The following is a 16,331-nucleotide window of genomic DNA, read 5'->3' as shown; positions in this document are numbered from 1 at the left end:
TACTCAGCTCTTAGTCAAGTCTTGCCCCAGGAACTTGTCTGACATCTTGTCTGCATAACACATTAGACAAATTAGATCATCATCCTCACCACTTGGGCTCCTATTCTTAGCTGCCACATGTTTGTGCAGAGGCTGGGACTGTGTGTGTGTGTATGTTGTGAGTCTGCTGGTGTTGTTTTATGTATAAGGCATCAGTCATAAGACAGCCCTTTCACACGTCCCACTGCAAAGTGCTGTTCTGACGGAGCTACCTCCACGATCCGGGGCCGACACACACGGAGGCAGGGGAAATGAGTAAGAGCTGAGACGAGTGGTCAGTTCCTCTCTCGTCACGAGCCACGACTGCTGCATCACCCCCATTTCCTCCTGTTAAGCTGCTCATTTTCCCAGTCAGGTTTACAGCTGATATGGGGGGCCCCTAAGAGCCGGCCTTTAAGGATTTATGTGTGAATGGAGGAAAAGAGATCTGCTAATAGGTGTGTATACGATGTGTTTACTCTCAATTTGAACTCTTCACTTAGAGAGATAAATTATACAATTGGCAGCTACACAAATGACTGCCGGCCACTTTGCAGTGTTTTACCTTAAGCTCCTCCTCATACCCACAGAAATCTAAACACATTCCTTAGCCTCTCCAACACATGGCAACTGTAGACTTGTTGAGTTTTAATGCGAGGATGGAAAAACCTGGCTGCAGTGTAGAGGTGGGCGCGAGGGTTTTTTTGGCAGGGAGACTTCCCTCTTCCACCACCTCTCCCGTTTCGCGCTCTCGCAGTGACTCAGTCCGCCACGGAGTGTGTAGAGAGTAGGCGGGATCCCTTGCTCGGCCTGCTCACATCATTCCCCGTCCTCGAACGCAACGCTTTCATCATTGCCTTCGCTCCCCGACTCTGACTAATTCTCGCTTTCCCCATTCGTGCCCCTCCCCCTCCCCTCCCACCTCTCTCTCCATCTCCATCCCCTGATCTCAATCTACCTTTTTTCCTACAGACGGAGAGCTTTTCATCTCCCGCCATGTCACTGGTGACTCACCTCATAATTAGTCTGTTCCGTCCTCCCACCTGCCACTCTCTAGTACATGCAGTTAATATCTCTCCCAGAGACCCAGACACCCGGGCCTGGGGCCGGCCACCGCTCGCTCCTCTCCCGCACCTCTGTGGATCTCCTGAGCTCATGCCCCGGTTCTCCCTCCCTGGTCTTTTCCTTCTCCCTTCTCCACCTGTTTCATCAACAGGAAAAAAAGAGATCTCCTGCTTCTCTCCAGGACCCTGGAGGCTTACGTAACAGCGATTGGCTGATGTAGTGACGCACATTGATGATGTAACACAGCACCACCTTCCACCTGACTGAGTGGACGTCTTAAGTCCCCCACCCACCCCACCCCACCCCACCCCACCCCGAGCTGCTGTGAGTCGGGCTGTGAGCCCACCTGTCGCACATGCGTCCGCCTCTACCTTCATTAGAGTCCAAGCAGCACAAGTGTATAAATCAGACAGGTGACACACACACACACACAGAAACACAGAAACACACACACACACACACACACACTCACACAGCCACAGCCACACACTCACATAGACACACAGCCACACACTCACACACAGACAAACTCACACACAAACACACAGACACACACACTCACACACAGACACACAGACACAGACACAGACACACACACACACACACACAAACACACTCACACAGCTGCTCACACGAGTGGGGGGAAGCCCCAGGAAGTGTGGGAGACACACATACGTCAAACTGACCACCTGGAGTGCATGGAAAGATCCCAAAGTTGACTAATGTTTTTAAGAGACCGCTGTATTGTGTATTCAGCCCACCCCTGAGGGTGAATTCCTCCTCTAGATATCAAAATGAATTCCTCATCTTGATAATAAAATGAATTCCTCTTCTAGATATCAAAATTAATTTAAGTCCTCCTCTAGGTAATAAACTTAACTCCGCTTTTAGGTAATACAAATAAAAACCCACCAGTAATACTGGTTCAACTGACAGAAGTTAACAGCAGGTACTTATCATGAAAGCCAGCATAAAACCTAACAGACACAATCCAATTTATATCACTTGGTAATCTACATGATTTAAATATAGACATATAAATAGTACCCCCCCCCCCCCCCACACACACACACACACACACACACACACACACACATAGTAGACGTGGTTTTTAAGTCATCTATTACTAACGCTGCCTCATGTGTCGCACCTTCGCCAGGGAGCAGATGGCAGGCCAGCGTGAGTGATGATGTCAGAGTGTGGAGGGAGAGCAGCGCGAAGCAGAGGCTCCATTTTGTGTTACGCTCACCGCTGACTCAGAGGAGGTGGTCGGCGGAGGATGGGATCAGGAAACCCTCTCTTAGTCGTGTGTCATGGCCGCTAAATGCGTCTCCCGGCAGGGGAGAGCAGCCTGGCGGAAGGGCCACTGATTCACACGTCCGGGGCCTCTAGGTGAGCCTGGGCCTGAGGCTGAGGCTGGGGCTGAGCTGGGCCAGACACCACCATCATCATCATCTTCTTCGTCATCATCATCATCATCATCAGACCTGGGGGATGCTGACCCCTCAGGTTCACCATGATTAAGCATGAAGTGGGTTTTCTATGACTGCGTGTGACATCACTGGGCAGTTTTTGTATGCAGTGTCATACATGAGTATTTGTTTTCTTGGTCATACTCCATACTCATAGTCTAAACCTCACACTCCGTACTCATACTCCATAATTTCTGCCTCAAATTCCATGACTTTTGATTGTTAAAAAAAAATGTCCCGGTAAGCTTTGTGATCAGTGGTAATATTGTGTGACTTCTTCTGGCAGTTAAATCTAGTTTTAAAATAAGTATACGCCCAAATCCCATGAAACAATATGAGGAGCTGTGAATCATTATCGCCCTCTGGTGGACTAAAACTCTCTGGTCTCAAAAGCAGCTGGAAAACATTGTAAGTGTGTTTGTGAGAGTAAGTCATGTCAAACTTTAAGTCAGGTTGTCAGCTAAAAATACATTTTAAATACATTTATTCATCTTTTTAAACACATCAGATCATATTTTTCCACAGTTGAACAAAATACACATTTAGACATTATTTTACAGAAATCATCTTCAAAGACTGGCTTGAAAGAACGGAAGGGAAAAAATGAGTAATTCGTGTAGCTTTGATGAACAATAATGAACTCTCACAACAACACAAGCTCCTGTCACTAATTATCACTATCCACTGGATGGAAAAATACATAGTGGATCTGTCCAGCTTTGGCATTCCTGACGTCACACTATTTATCCTGAAACTCTCCCTGTCAATGAATTAATATATTTACTGCGCACACAATGCAATTCACGTGTCCCTACCAACTGCAGGTGAATATGAGTAAAAATAAGATTAGACTCAAATGTTATGAGAGGAAAGCACCTCAAACATTAATTTACTAAGCACTATTGTTGCAGCTGCTTTAGAGGCAGCCTGGTGATAATCCAGTCCAGTCACGGATATCTAGCGCCTTAACTGTCAATGGTAAAACAGCACACTTGGCTTGTAAGTTGGACCAATTCTATTGCTTTTCTACTTTGTCTTGGATTGCTGACTGTGGACCGATGTTAAATACATATTAAGAACTGATCGATATAAAAGGGCAACGATCAATCCATCAAAAAGGGGTATTTCTAGAGCCGCTGGTGCATAGCCTGATGGCTAATATCTATAATCATGCATGTAAAATTTAGTGAAAAGGAGAACTCAGGTTAAGAGGTGAAACCACCCAGCAAAGTGACAAGCTTGTGTAATTCACTACTGGGCTTGCATCCTTTCACTTTCACTTTGACAGGCTCCGCTGTTATGTGAAGTGCTTGCTTTCCCCTGGTGGTGAAGCCTATTGGCTGTCTATGGATGTGGATGTGTGTGTGTGTGTGGATGCACATGCATGCAAAGCGCTACTCAAAATGCTATGTGAGTGTTTTAACCACATCACCGAGAGATAGAGACTGCAAGTTATGTATTCTCCTTTCACCAACTGACTTAAGCCCCGCACAACATTAAACTTTGCAGCCACTTCACAGAAGCAACATTTATCGGTGGTAACCAATAAACGATATATATATATATATTATTTATCATCTGCATGTTGATAGACTGATTGCTTAGGTACATTCTCTGTCGAAAAATGTGTTGAAGTGCTTATCTTGCTTCAGCTGATCACGAGAGTGATATTTCCAATCTGTTCCAAAAAAAAAGTTCAGTCTATGCACCATCAATAGTCTGAGAAGTATTCAAACAGCAGGTGCAGATCACAGAAGCTCTGAGTGAGATCAATGTATTGAGATATTTCTTCAATGGCTTGTTTGGAACTACGGAGTGCACTATAGCAGCAACAACAACAACAAAACAAAAAAATACACACCTCTACTATTGCTTGCTTCTGCATCCATCCATCCAAAGCCATAGGCAGGGCTCAGCCACACCTTTTCAGGGCAGCCAATGCTTCCCCTCCCTGTGTCTCTGCGATGATTACTGAAAAAAGATATAGAGGGGCTCTCCTCCGCAAGTGTGCCTTCCCCACAAGCCACTCCCTGTTCGTGAGGGTCATCTACCCAAGCAGGCTGATGGGCCCTACATCCTGCATCCAACCCACTCAGACACCACCCCAGGTCTCTCTTTACAGCCACGAGCTCAAGACCCCTGCCCTGTCCTCCACAGCGCTCCCACCTGAGGAGGGAGGCTTCTAGAAGGGCATGCCACCGGTGATCTGGCGTGCCACCTGCTCTTCGGTGGTCTCCTCCTTGTCACCACCGCGCTCCTTGTTCCAGTCCTTGAGGCCCTCGGGGAGGGACGTGTCCTCATCCACGCTGCCCGTGCCCTCCACGAAATCCTCGTAGGTGGACTTCTCGGAGAACGGCCGCGGCCCCAGCAGCTGCACCATGTCGTTTTTGTCCAGGACCTCTTTCTCCAAGAGAAGGAGCGCCACCTAGTGGTGAGGAGCAGTACAGGCCACTTTAGCTCTTGTGTCAAGGAATACTCTCTAGCATAGAGTGAATCACAATAATGCCCTACTACTGCAAACCTTTTGCTACAAGCAACTATTTTTTGTTACAGGTAATCTATCTATAAATCCAGGAATCTCTGTGTGTCTGTCTGTCTGTCTGTCTGTCTAGGGCGTATCTCCCTGACGGTAGTGAGGTTAGTCATGATATTTCGCATGTAGCTTACGCATGTCATGAACCTGTGCATCCTTGATTTTGAAGATTTTTGAAATTATGGTTTTCGAGATATTTGTATTTTACCGTTTCCCGTAGGAAACAATGGGTTATCGTCTCCCGTCGCGCCGGCACTATGGGTAGTGACGTCACAATCAAACGCGTAGCGTTATTAAACTATCCTGCCTTCACTCAAAGTTCAGAATAGCGTTGGATATGATACAGATATGATACAGGAGGATATGGATATGATACAGGAGGCGTAAAATGTCCTATAGTGTGTAGGCTATTCATGAGGATCACACACTTCGATGAACACACACTTCGACGTCTGGAGTAGGCCTGCTCATCTGTAAATTTAACCTGTTCACGTTAATTGCTGTGAAATTAGCTAGCCTATTGACGTGCATCGAACGTGCACTGTGCACTGAATTCGGGTGGGGGATAGTAACGCCATCTCCAGTCAGCGCAAATCTCGCTGTAAATTAGTTTATAGTTTAGACAGCAACGTTGACATCTATATTCAACTGCATCCACTACATAATCTCAAACTTTATTTGTTGGTATATCTCCAAAAAGGCTAACATTAAAACATTTCTTAATGAAAAGGAAACATGCATCACAATAACACTTCAGTGTAACCTGTAGCCTACCTATGTGGAGTGCAAATATGTCTTGCTATTACACTAACCAACAGCTACACCTACGTCTGCTTACACTACAGAATGCATAATTCCTACGGGCACTGCACTAGTACGGATAATTGCTGATGATGGAGCGGTTTGAAACAGGTTAGCGATAGCGACCATAGGTCTACTCCGTACCTTCTCCACTTCGGCCTTCTTCTCCATCAGGAGCTCCTTGGTGCGCACGTATGCGTCACTGATGAGGCAGCGCACCTCCGTGTCGATGAGGCGGGCCGTGGCCTCGCTGTAGGGCTTCTCCAGCACCATCTCTCCCTGCCGGGGCAAGTCGAAGGACACCTGGCCCACCTTCTCATTCATGCCGTAATGCACTATCTGTGGAGGCATGACAGTTTGGTTTCACCACAGGGTGAAAATGCTAAAATACATGTGGCGCGCAAACGTCAAAAACATTTACCCTTAACATTAATGTTTCACACAGGGTGAATGCCAAAATACATGTGACGCACAAACGTCAAAAACATTTACCCTTAACATTAACCTTTATGTTTTACACAGGGTGAATGCAAAAATACATGTTACAAGCAAACGTCATAGATATTTATCCTTTACATTTGCAAGACAAATTATGACCAATTTTTTTTTTGCTAGATCAGTACTGAAAGCACGGAATAGAGATTGCCCCCAGGTTGGAATGGAATCGACGACACAGAGACACAGATAACACAGCACAAATGTGACAGTTGATTACCTGAGCGTAGGCACTCTGTGTGACCTTCTTGAGGTCATCCTGGGCCCCAGTGGTGATGCGGCCGAAGAAGATCTCCTCTGAGACTCGTCCCCCTAGCGTCATGCACATCCTGTCCATCAGTTGCTCCTTGGTGTACAGGTACTGCTCCCTGGGCAGGTACTGCGCATAGCCCAGCCCCTTCCCACGCGGGATTATGGACACCTGATGACATGGGGCGCAAAATTACTGAGTGAAGCACATGGCCTCACACTACATAACCAATTATCAATAATAAACCAAGCACAATCACAACAAGTAATGTACACCATGAGTGTACGCTTATCATCTTATCACATTTATTAATATTAATACCAGATTTGTACAAATTTGGACACGCTGACATTTTTTTTCTGCCTTCATTACTCATTACATGCTGCCTTCACAGAGGAGGGATCGCAAATCTTTCCTGTATGTCACCCAGTGCCACAGAGCCGGGCGTGGCTCACCTTGATAAGGGGGTCGGCATTCTCCAGGTACCAGCCAGCCACAGCATGTCCTGCCTCGTGGTACGCCACCGTCTTCTTCTCCTCCGGCTGGAGCACCTGGGTCTTCTTCTCCAGACCTGACCACACACACACACACACACACACACACACACACACACACACACACACACACACACACACAGGCACACACAGAGACAAATGACAAGGGCACAGGCGAGGGTTAACAGCCCGGTGCTTAGCAAGCTGGGTGAAAAAAAAAAATCAGCAGAATAACTGACAGATTCCAACATGCAAGAGCGACATCACGGCTCACCTCCAATCACCCGTTCAATGGCCTGCTCAAAGTGCTTCTGGTTAATGGAGTCGGCGAGGTGGCGAGCTGCAATCAGCGCTGCCTCATTGCACACGTTGGCAATGTCAGCTCCTGCCATACAACAGCACAGAAGGGAACAGAAATGACATTCAACACATGGATAGGGTAGTTATATGCCCTTCTAACTACAAGGAACAGAGTCCAATCCACACCTGTCGTACATCATAGACCTTAAAGGTAGTGTGTAGGACTTATTAGCAGAAATGGAGTATACTATTTATAATTAGGTTTTTATTAGTGTATGTATATTCACCTGTAACTAGGAACAGTTTCATTAGGTTAGAATGAGGCCTTCATATCTACATAGAAGCAGGTCATCTGCGGAGGCCTTCATGTTGCGCCACCATGTTTCTATAGTAGCCCAGAACAGACAATACTGCCTCTAGAGAGGGCCTTTAGCATTTTTACATTGAAGTGGCAGCTTCATTTTTAATGAATATTATTAAGCACAAGAAAAAACAAGGGAGAGGGTATTCTCGTTGTCAAAGAAGCAAAACCACGAAGCAAAGCTAAATCATGGAGGCAAGAGGAAACAAGGATAAACACTGGTGTTGGAATTGCTGACGAGGGACAAATGTTTTCAGGGTCATGCCGAAGTTGCCTGCTTTCTTCTGGACAGGTATTTACGCCTACCAATCTAAATGCAATTTGTTGTTTGATAGCTTTAGCTGGAACATGGCCATGGTCATAATTACCAAGACAAGTAACCTTTTTACCCGCGTCAATGTCGAAATCTGATTGCTACCGGGATTGTTCTTTTACATTAATGCACCAAAACAATCTTTTATCTTTGTACCGAGATCAGCACCCAGCTGCTTAACATGATTGTCAATAAAATTGTAACGTTAAACAAAACAGCTTGTAGCTCATGTCAGCCAACAACTAACGTGGCCAAACTTCACACTTTACAGTCCATGGAAGCTATGAACTATAGTTTTACAGACTGAATAACTAAACAACAATTTCTAAATATCTATCTAAAGTAACCTCATCTCTTCACATATAACTATTCGATGTGTTTGTAGACAATGATACCATTTTGAAAGCAGCTCCTGCCGAAGATCTGCAACCTCAACCTATCACATGTATGCATATTTATGTTAAATCAGCGATCGCTTGTCACCTGAGAAGCCAGGAGTAAGAGCAGCCATTTTTCTGGCCAGGTCGTCTTTATCCATCGCTTCATCCAGCTTGAGGGGCCTCAGATGCACTTTGAATATGGAGGCTCTGCCTTTGATATCTGGAGGACCTGAATAACAAGCAAGATGACCATAAGGCAGGGATCATACTGACCATAATAATTGTAGTAGTTTAAACAGAGTTCTATCTCGTTGCTAAGTGACGTGAAGTACACATTTTTTCATCTCGCCCCTATCTTAAAATCCTAAAGAATCTTACTGCTTTCTTTGGTCAGAATGCCTGAAATGTTCCTAGGATACATTAAACTGACGTTGATGAGCATCACGATATACTATGGAAGTTGAACAAGGTTCAGTTCAAATCAACACTCTGCTCTCATGTCATTAGCATTATGCTAGTAATGTTAACCACTCCACTGATGACCCATATCAAACGATAGAAAATAGAATGCATTAAACATGACTACTGTAGTCTTTCTCCTATTCATAGCCTTCAAGACTGCTTTCTGGTTTCGGTATAAAAAATCTAAAATACAACATAATAAAAGCCAAGCTGATGTGATTTGGTAATTGCCCTAATCAAATTTGACAATACATCCTCTCCTATTAGCATAACAGTGAAATGATTTGGTTATTCAGTAATGGGAAAAGGCAGTTCTTCCAGAAAATGATACAAAGCTGATAAACCACCAAGTCCATACCTATGTATATCTGTCTGTCAAAGCGACCAGGCCGCATTAGTGCTGGGTCCAAGATGTCTGGTCTGTTGGTGCCGGCCAGGACAACTACATTAGTCGCTGGGTTAAACCCTAGAAGAAAATCAGCAAAAAAACTCCAACAAACCACTTTTAACATCCCAATCCCAAGCAAGCCAAGCTTCCATGGAAGTCCTGTAGTCTTCTATAATAGTTTGATGGATTCGGATCATGATAGCAAAGACAAAGGGAATCTTACAATGCAAGGTGTAAGTGTGGTGCAGGCTACGCACCGTCCATTTCCACCAGTAACTGATTGAGGGTGTTCTCCTGCTCACTCTGCCCTCCAAAGTTCCCACGACCTCGCTTCCTCCCCACTGCATCGATCTCGTCTATGAAGAGGATGCAAGGGGCATTCTTACGCGCCAGCACAAAGAGGTCCCGCACCTGAGCAATGACAGGAAGAAGTTCAAGGTTGAATGAAGTAAAGATATGAAGCAAATCAAATTGTAAGGGCGGGCTTTATACGATGATGGACAGATGATCAACCAAAGCTTGACGGTAGATTAGAAATTGTACCAAGATGGCAGCGTCTCGGGAGCCTGTTAGTGGGAAATGTTTTATGTGAATTAAGCTATCTACACAACTTTTTTATGTCTATATTGACTCAGTTAGTTGTGTATGTGCAGCACGAATGTTGCAGAGTATTGTAGGTCTTAACTGAAGCTGTAGACCATTATTGTTAGGTTATTGCTAACGCTTAGACCAAAAATCCATTGAAACACATAGTAGCTAGCTAGCCTCGCTGCTAATAAGTATAACGTGAGCATGCATATCTCACAGATACTATTGACAGCGCATTTATTTCGAAAGAGGAACAGAGAAATGCATTCAAGGCATTTGTTGATCGAAAAGATGTTTTTGCCGTCCTTCCTACGGGCTCCGGTAATAGTTTAATGTATCAGATGGTCATACTACATTGCTCTGATTGGTTCTAGGTATCCAATTGAGCGAAGAGGCATTTTTTTTCCCTGGTTCGATGAAACACGCCCCATAATCACAGCTCAATGGAGCAGTATCAGACTCATATTCTGACTAGAATTATGAGTATGACATCGTCAGGCTAGGATTTAATAGAATTCCAGGGGATGTGTAGTGCCTTGGACATGTTTTTTTTTGTATCCTTCCCCTGACCTTTTTCTGAGTTGATCGGAGTGATCTTTTGTCTTCATGGTGTAACAGTAGCCAGGAATACAGATTACTTAATACTGACCAGTGAATTGACCTTCCAGACACAGGTGTCGTTAAACTTCAATAACTTCACTTCGACATTGAAGAGGGCTTTTTTGTAATCTTTTTGTCAAAAAACTTATATTTACAATGATTGATTTTGAAAAGCAATAAAAGGGTAAAACATCCTAGGGGGTGAATACACATGCAAGGCACTGTACATCACCATGATGTAGACACTCAACTCTCAAACAGCATGATAATAAGGCAAATAGAATAAAGTTCTCTAATGAACCATGTCATGTCATAGGCATTACTATTTTGTAATTGTAATTGTATAAGCCTCCTTGCCCTTGGCAGGCGGACAGATGAGGTGGGGTCCAATCTAAGTGCTTCGTACATTTGGCTATCTGTGCAGACCATCAATGAGCACTAGGGCACAGATTACTCACCCTGGCTGGACCCACGCCCACAAACATCTCCAGGAACTCAGAGCCATTGACGGTGATGAAGGGCACATTGGCTTCACCTGCAGTGGCCTTAGCCAACAGGGTCTTTCCAGTTCCGGGAGGACCAGTCAAAATTGCACCCTATCAATGAAGAAGAGGGTTAGATCACGAATGAAAAGAAAGCCTATTCCTCTAAATGGACAAAGAGGAAGTTAAGCTGATATTTCACTTTCTACACAGAGGTGATTCCTCAAGAACCATGCCGTCTTAAATGAAGAACAATCATCTACGTACCTTAGGAATCTTAGCTCCTAGGTCCTTGTACTGCTTAGGGTTCTTGAGGAAGTTGACGAACTCCATGATCTCCAACTTGGCCTCCTCACAGCCAGCCACATCCTTGAACTTTATATCGATCTCATCACGTAGCACCTTAGCAGTGGTCTCACCCACGCTGAAAAGGCCACCCATGCCCCCCTTGCCTGGCCTACCACCAGCCCCCGCGGGCCCGCGGCGGAGCATGAAGAGCAAGAAGCCGATGATCAGCACTGTGGGCAGCATGCTGAGGAGGAAAGACCTGGGGGAGGACAGGAAGTAGACAATGATCAATGTCATCTGACACTACTTAGTACTAGGAAATGTTTATCTGTTGTGCCTGTGCACTTTATATGTTTTACTGTGGGGAGAGTGGGAAACGTTCTTTCGATTACTTTGTATGTCTTGACATGTGAAGTAATTGACAATAAGGCTACTTTGACTTTGACAATGATCAATGTCATCTGATAAAGGCTGATGGAAGGAAGGCCAACATAATGTGTACAGATCCCTTAGACTTTTCGAAATTTTAGCTGTGCAAAGTTATGAATGAGGAGCACTCATGGCTGCCACTTCCTCAACTGTATTAAGCCTTTATAGCTTTTCAACTATGCCATGTCTATGCCAACCTTACCCATCACTCTCATTGGAGTAGACCACTGGGAGCCTGTTCTCCCCTTCAATGCCCATCTCAAGCTGGATGCTCTCCAGGTTTCGCTCAAATGTGTCCACACTGCCAATGTTGAACCAAACATATTGCTGTAGAAATAAAAGAAAGAGTAGAGAGAGTCAGAATACAGAAAAAGGACAGACCTCCTGTTATTATAATAAAGGCGTAATCCGAAACTGAGAACACTTTAGGAGAAATCTGTAGGTATAACCACATGAATTTTGATTAGTAAATATACTCACTCCATCAACTGGGTTCTTTCCTTGAGCAAATACTACTTTCACATACCGCTTGTTCACAACCTCTAACCTGTCAACCTGATGAAAGATTACACTTCAAATTAGTTCAGAAGTTACTCTCTCACACATACATATATATTCTAATTTAAAAACAGCTACAGAAAAGACTAACTTGTCAAAAGACTAGCTACCACAGTAAGTTAACTACCAGATTTTCTTTTTATTAATATAAAACTTACAACGCCTTTGAAGAGATACAGGTTGATAAAGTCTTTCCAGGTGACTTCTCTTCCGCCATCTCGGAAAAAGAAGTAATAGGTGATAGCGGTCCAAAAAGCAACTCCACTCAGGAAATAGGCCCGGAACTCTTTGTCATCCCATGGTATATCACCCTGAACACACCAAGAAAGTCAGCAAAGCCATGCTTACCTGTCAGTGGTGCCTGTCTGTGGACTCTACAACATTAGCAGGTAAATAACAGAGGGTATATGGATATATGGGTATAGGGTATATAGGCTAGATGACCAGCATTGCAAGACGAGAAAAGTACACAGACATCTGTCCACAATCTCACCTTCTGGAGACGACTGAACCAGAAACTCTCGTCCCTCCTTTCCCCTCTCCTTCCTCCTCCACCCGAGGAACCGCCACCCTTGCCACCACTGCCACCGCCGCTGCCACCGCCACCGCCACCGCCACCGCTGGACCTGCTACCTTCACTTGGCTTTGCCTCTGCAATGACGCAATTAATAACTTTTTAAGGATCGGGGGGATGATGGGGGTAGGGTAATTAAAAAAGACAAAACAGACTTCTGCCCACAGAACTGAGAAAAAGTTAACTCTTGCCTTTGGCCTCGGCTGCTTTCGGTTCACTGTGTTTTGGAGTTGTCTTATTAGGGAAGTATTTCTCAAATCCTACAAGATATTCAGAGACACATCTCTTGTTAACAGAAGAGCGATGGTCCACAAAACATTGTGCTGTGTATAGACCTTCAATATCAATAAACAAAGAGTATTCAACCCTAGCACAGAGATTAGTACCTAAAATACATACCCTTTGGAGGCTTAGAGCACAGTCTTCTATAGGCACCTAACACACGTAACAGCAGGGATCCTCTTTCAACAGTAGAGGTTTGAGCTTCAGCTTGGCTTGAGACCTTCCATGAGATAAGATCAACACATTTCATGAGAGAAGAAGCACACCGAAAAACATGTCAGCAACAAATACCATGCATAGCGTTTAGAGGGTGTGTCTACTATGTTAAGCGAACTCACTTTGTCATCGACCAATTTAAATACATTTAGTTAATTGCTTTTTATCAGATGTTAAATTGGTTATTGACAACAAATATCTACAGAAGCAACTCCCCTAAAATCACGTGTAAACCCATGTGTACAAAACGCTAGGTCGCGCGATTCTCTGTTTGAGCAAAAGAAGGGCTAGCAGCAAGATATGACCATGGCGCATAAAAAGTGCTCAAACAGCGCATTATGTTTAAAATAACCCATGTTGTCCACCCACTACACCAACACCAACACCAACTCACAGTTTAATAACACGCTAGCTGGAAGCAATGAAGAACGCAAACGTTACTTAACGCAATGTCATTCCAAGGCCTCTTTAGGTAAGCAAAGCATTACGTTACTGGAACTAGCTGGCTAGCTTGTAAACTCATGACAATCAGGTTACAAGGGGATTATCCTATTTTACCACTACATACACATTTAAGTTGTAACTGTACTGGCACTATAACTTACCGAGATGCATATTTGGCTTAAAATGGCAATAGAGACTTATACTTTCATGTCAGTTTCATACGCTTCGTTTGCACCTACCAGTCGTAACGTTACATAGTTTGTTGATCTGACGTTTGGAGGCAATATAGTCTTTGAAAGGTTCCTACAACCTCTTGACAAGTAGAGGTATCGATGGGCCATCACGACCCTCTTCAAATGAGTCAATACTAAAACAGAAAATAAAGCAGAGCTCTTATTTGTACGGAAGATAAGTTTTGGACACAATTTCCCTTCGCACCACTCTTCGCCATCACTAGACGACGACGTCACAGCCTGAACATGACAGTATTTCCGGTTATGATGCTGCTGCTGCTGCTACTGCTGATAGTATATTGACAGCCCAGTATTTGCATGTAGTGTGAACAGATCTTTTTATTATTATGGTTGGCCTACTGATCTATATCTACACTATATCATTTATATTCTCTCATGTCACAAACGGGTGAGTTTGTGCTGTCGAAGATGGTTAAATAAATAAACAAAAACTGGACAAGACTAGACAGGAACCCTCTCTTTCCTCAAAAAGTCTACTACATCACTATATGTTACATCAGTGTAAAACAATGTTTAATACATTATGGTAATTCTTAAGTTTGTGATGCACCTTTTGCTTTGTATAACAAACATAACTCATCACAATTAAACACATATCAAATTCCAAATATCATTAAAACTGGGCCACTGACAGCGCATGTTGCACTGTGTAGGAGTGCTCTAGTCTAACGGATCCCGGGTACAGCATGCGGTATGTGTGTAAAATTGTCTCTTAAATACATATACGAATCTTAGGCAGCCAAACTCTTCCCACTCACTTTGTCTCTTTCTTCCCCATCTCCACTGTGGAATACTGCTGTAGTCTTTAATAATAATACTAATAATACATTTTATTTGTATTGCACTTTACATTATACAAATCTCAAAGTGCTACATATACATATAAAACAACAATAACAATGAACATTGATTAGCAGAAACATTTTGAAAAAAGATACGTTTTTAGGCCTTTTTTAAAAAACGTCAGTAGACTGTGGGGCCCTGAGATGGTCAGGGAGGGCATTCCACAGCCTTGGGGCAGCAGAGGAGAAAGCCCGGTCACCCATGGTGCAGAGCTTGGTTCTGGTGGCTTGAAGGGTGTTTGCGGATGCAGAACGGAGGGAGCGTGAGGAGGTCTGGGGGGAGAGGAGTTCCCTGAGGTAGGGGGGAGCATGTCTGTATAGGCATTTGTGGGTGAGGAGGGAGACCTTGAACTCTATTCTGAGTGGGACTGGGAGCCAGTGAAGTGCTTTCAGGGTGGGGGTGATGTGGTCGTGTTTACGCACCCTCATCAGGATCCTGGCAGCGCTGTTCTGGATATATTGCAGTCTCTGTATGCTCTTGCAAGGGATCCCAATGAGGAGTGCGTTACAGTAGTCCAGACTGGAGGAGACAAAGGCGTGGACAAGCTTCTCTGCATCTGCCAGGGTGAGTGATGGGCGGAGTTTGGCAATGTTCCTGAGGTGATGGAGTGAAACCTTGCAAAGGTGTTTGATGTGGGTGTCATAGGTCAATTCAGCATCCATTTTAACACCCAGGTTGGTAACTGATTTGGAAAAAGAGATGTTTTGGCCAGAGAAGGTAATGCTAGTGATGGTGGAAGAGCGGAGCTGATGTGGTGTGCCGACTAGTATGGCTTCCGTTTTCGAACTGTTCAGCTGTAGGAAGTTTACCTTCATCCACGCCTCAATCTCCTCCAAGCAGGTGGTCAGAGTGGATGTTGGCAGAGGTGCAGCAGAAGTGGGTGTTGTCCTTATGTAGAGCTGTGTGTCATCAGCATAGCAATGCTAGGAAATCCCATGCTTGCTGATGACATTGCCCAGGGGGAGCAGGTAGAGGGAGAAGAGGGTAGGGCCCAGCACAGAGCCTTGAGGGACGCTGCAGGTGACGTTGTGGGTGTAAGATTTTGCACTGCCCAAGGCGACGTGCTCAGTTCTGTCGGTCAGGTAAGAGCCGAGCTTAACCAGTTAAGTACATTGTCTGAGAGCCCAATGGTGTATTGCCGGCGGTTGAGGAGGATGTTGTGATCCACTGTGTCAAAAGCATCTGTAAGGTCCAGGAGGATGAGGAGAGATGGGGAGCCAGTGTCTGCTGCCATCAGGAGGTCATTGGTGACCCTGACCAAGGCTGTCTCTGTACTATGGCCAGTACGAAAACCTGACTGCAACTTCTCAAGAAGGTTATTTAGTTTGAGGTGATTTTGGAGTTGTGCTGCAACTGTTTTCCAGAACCTTTGACAGGAAAGGAAGATTGGAGATGGGCCTGTAGTTGGAGAGGACTTCAGGATCCAGAGAGGGTTTTTTCA

General features: G+C 44.6%; 1 protein-coding gene across 1 annotated transcript; it reads right to left on the bottom strand.

The window, feature by feature from the left end:
• Nucleotides 1–3,022: 3,022 nt before the first annotated feature.
• On the bottom strand, nt 3,023–14,241 carry afg3l2 (AFG3-like AAA ATPase 2). The gene is made up of 17 exons (XM_080836096.1): nt 14,033–14,241; nt 13,251–13,353; nt 13,043–13,111; nt 12,771–12,928; nt 12,436–12,588; nt 12,200–12,274; nt 11,922–12,046; nt 11,270–11,549; nt 10,979–11,116; nt 9,590–9,743; nt 9,303–9,410; nt 8,586–8,711; nt 7,403–7,513; nt 7,090–7,205; nt 6,605–6,805; nt 6,034–6,228; nt 3,023–4,980 (listed from the first exon to the last, which is right to left on the bottom strand). Exons 1-17 carry the CDS (start codon nt 14,132–14,134, stop codon nt 4,738–4,740), a joined length of 2,457 nt encoding a protein of 818 aa, XP_080692222.1. The 5' UTR covers nt 14,135–14,241; the 3' UTR covers nt 3,023–4,737.
• Between the last annotated feature and the right edge of the window lie 2,090 nt (nt 14,242–16,331).

The sequence above is a fragment of the Sprattus sprattus genome (genome assembly GCF_963457725.1).
Source record: "Sprattus sprattus genome assembly, chromosome: 4".
Taxonomy (NCBI): Eukaryota; Metazoa; Chordata; class Actinopteri; order Clupeiformes; family Clupeidae; genus Sprattus; species Sprattus sprattus.
Note: the sequence above shows the minus strand (reverse complement) of the source record. Positions and strands in the feature narration are given on the sequence as shown.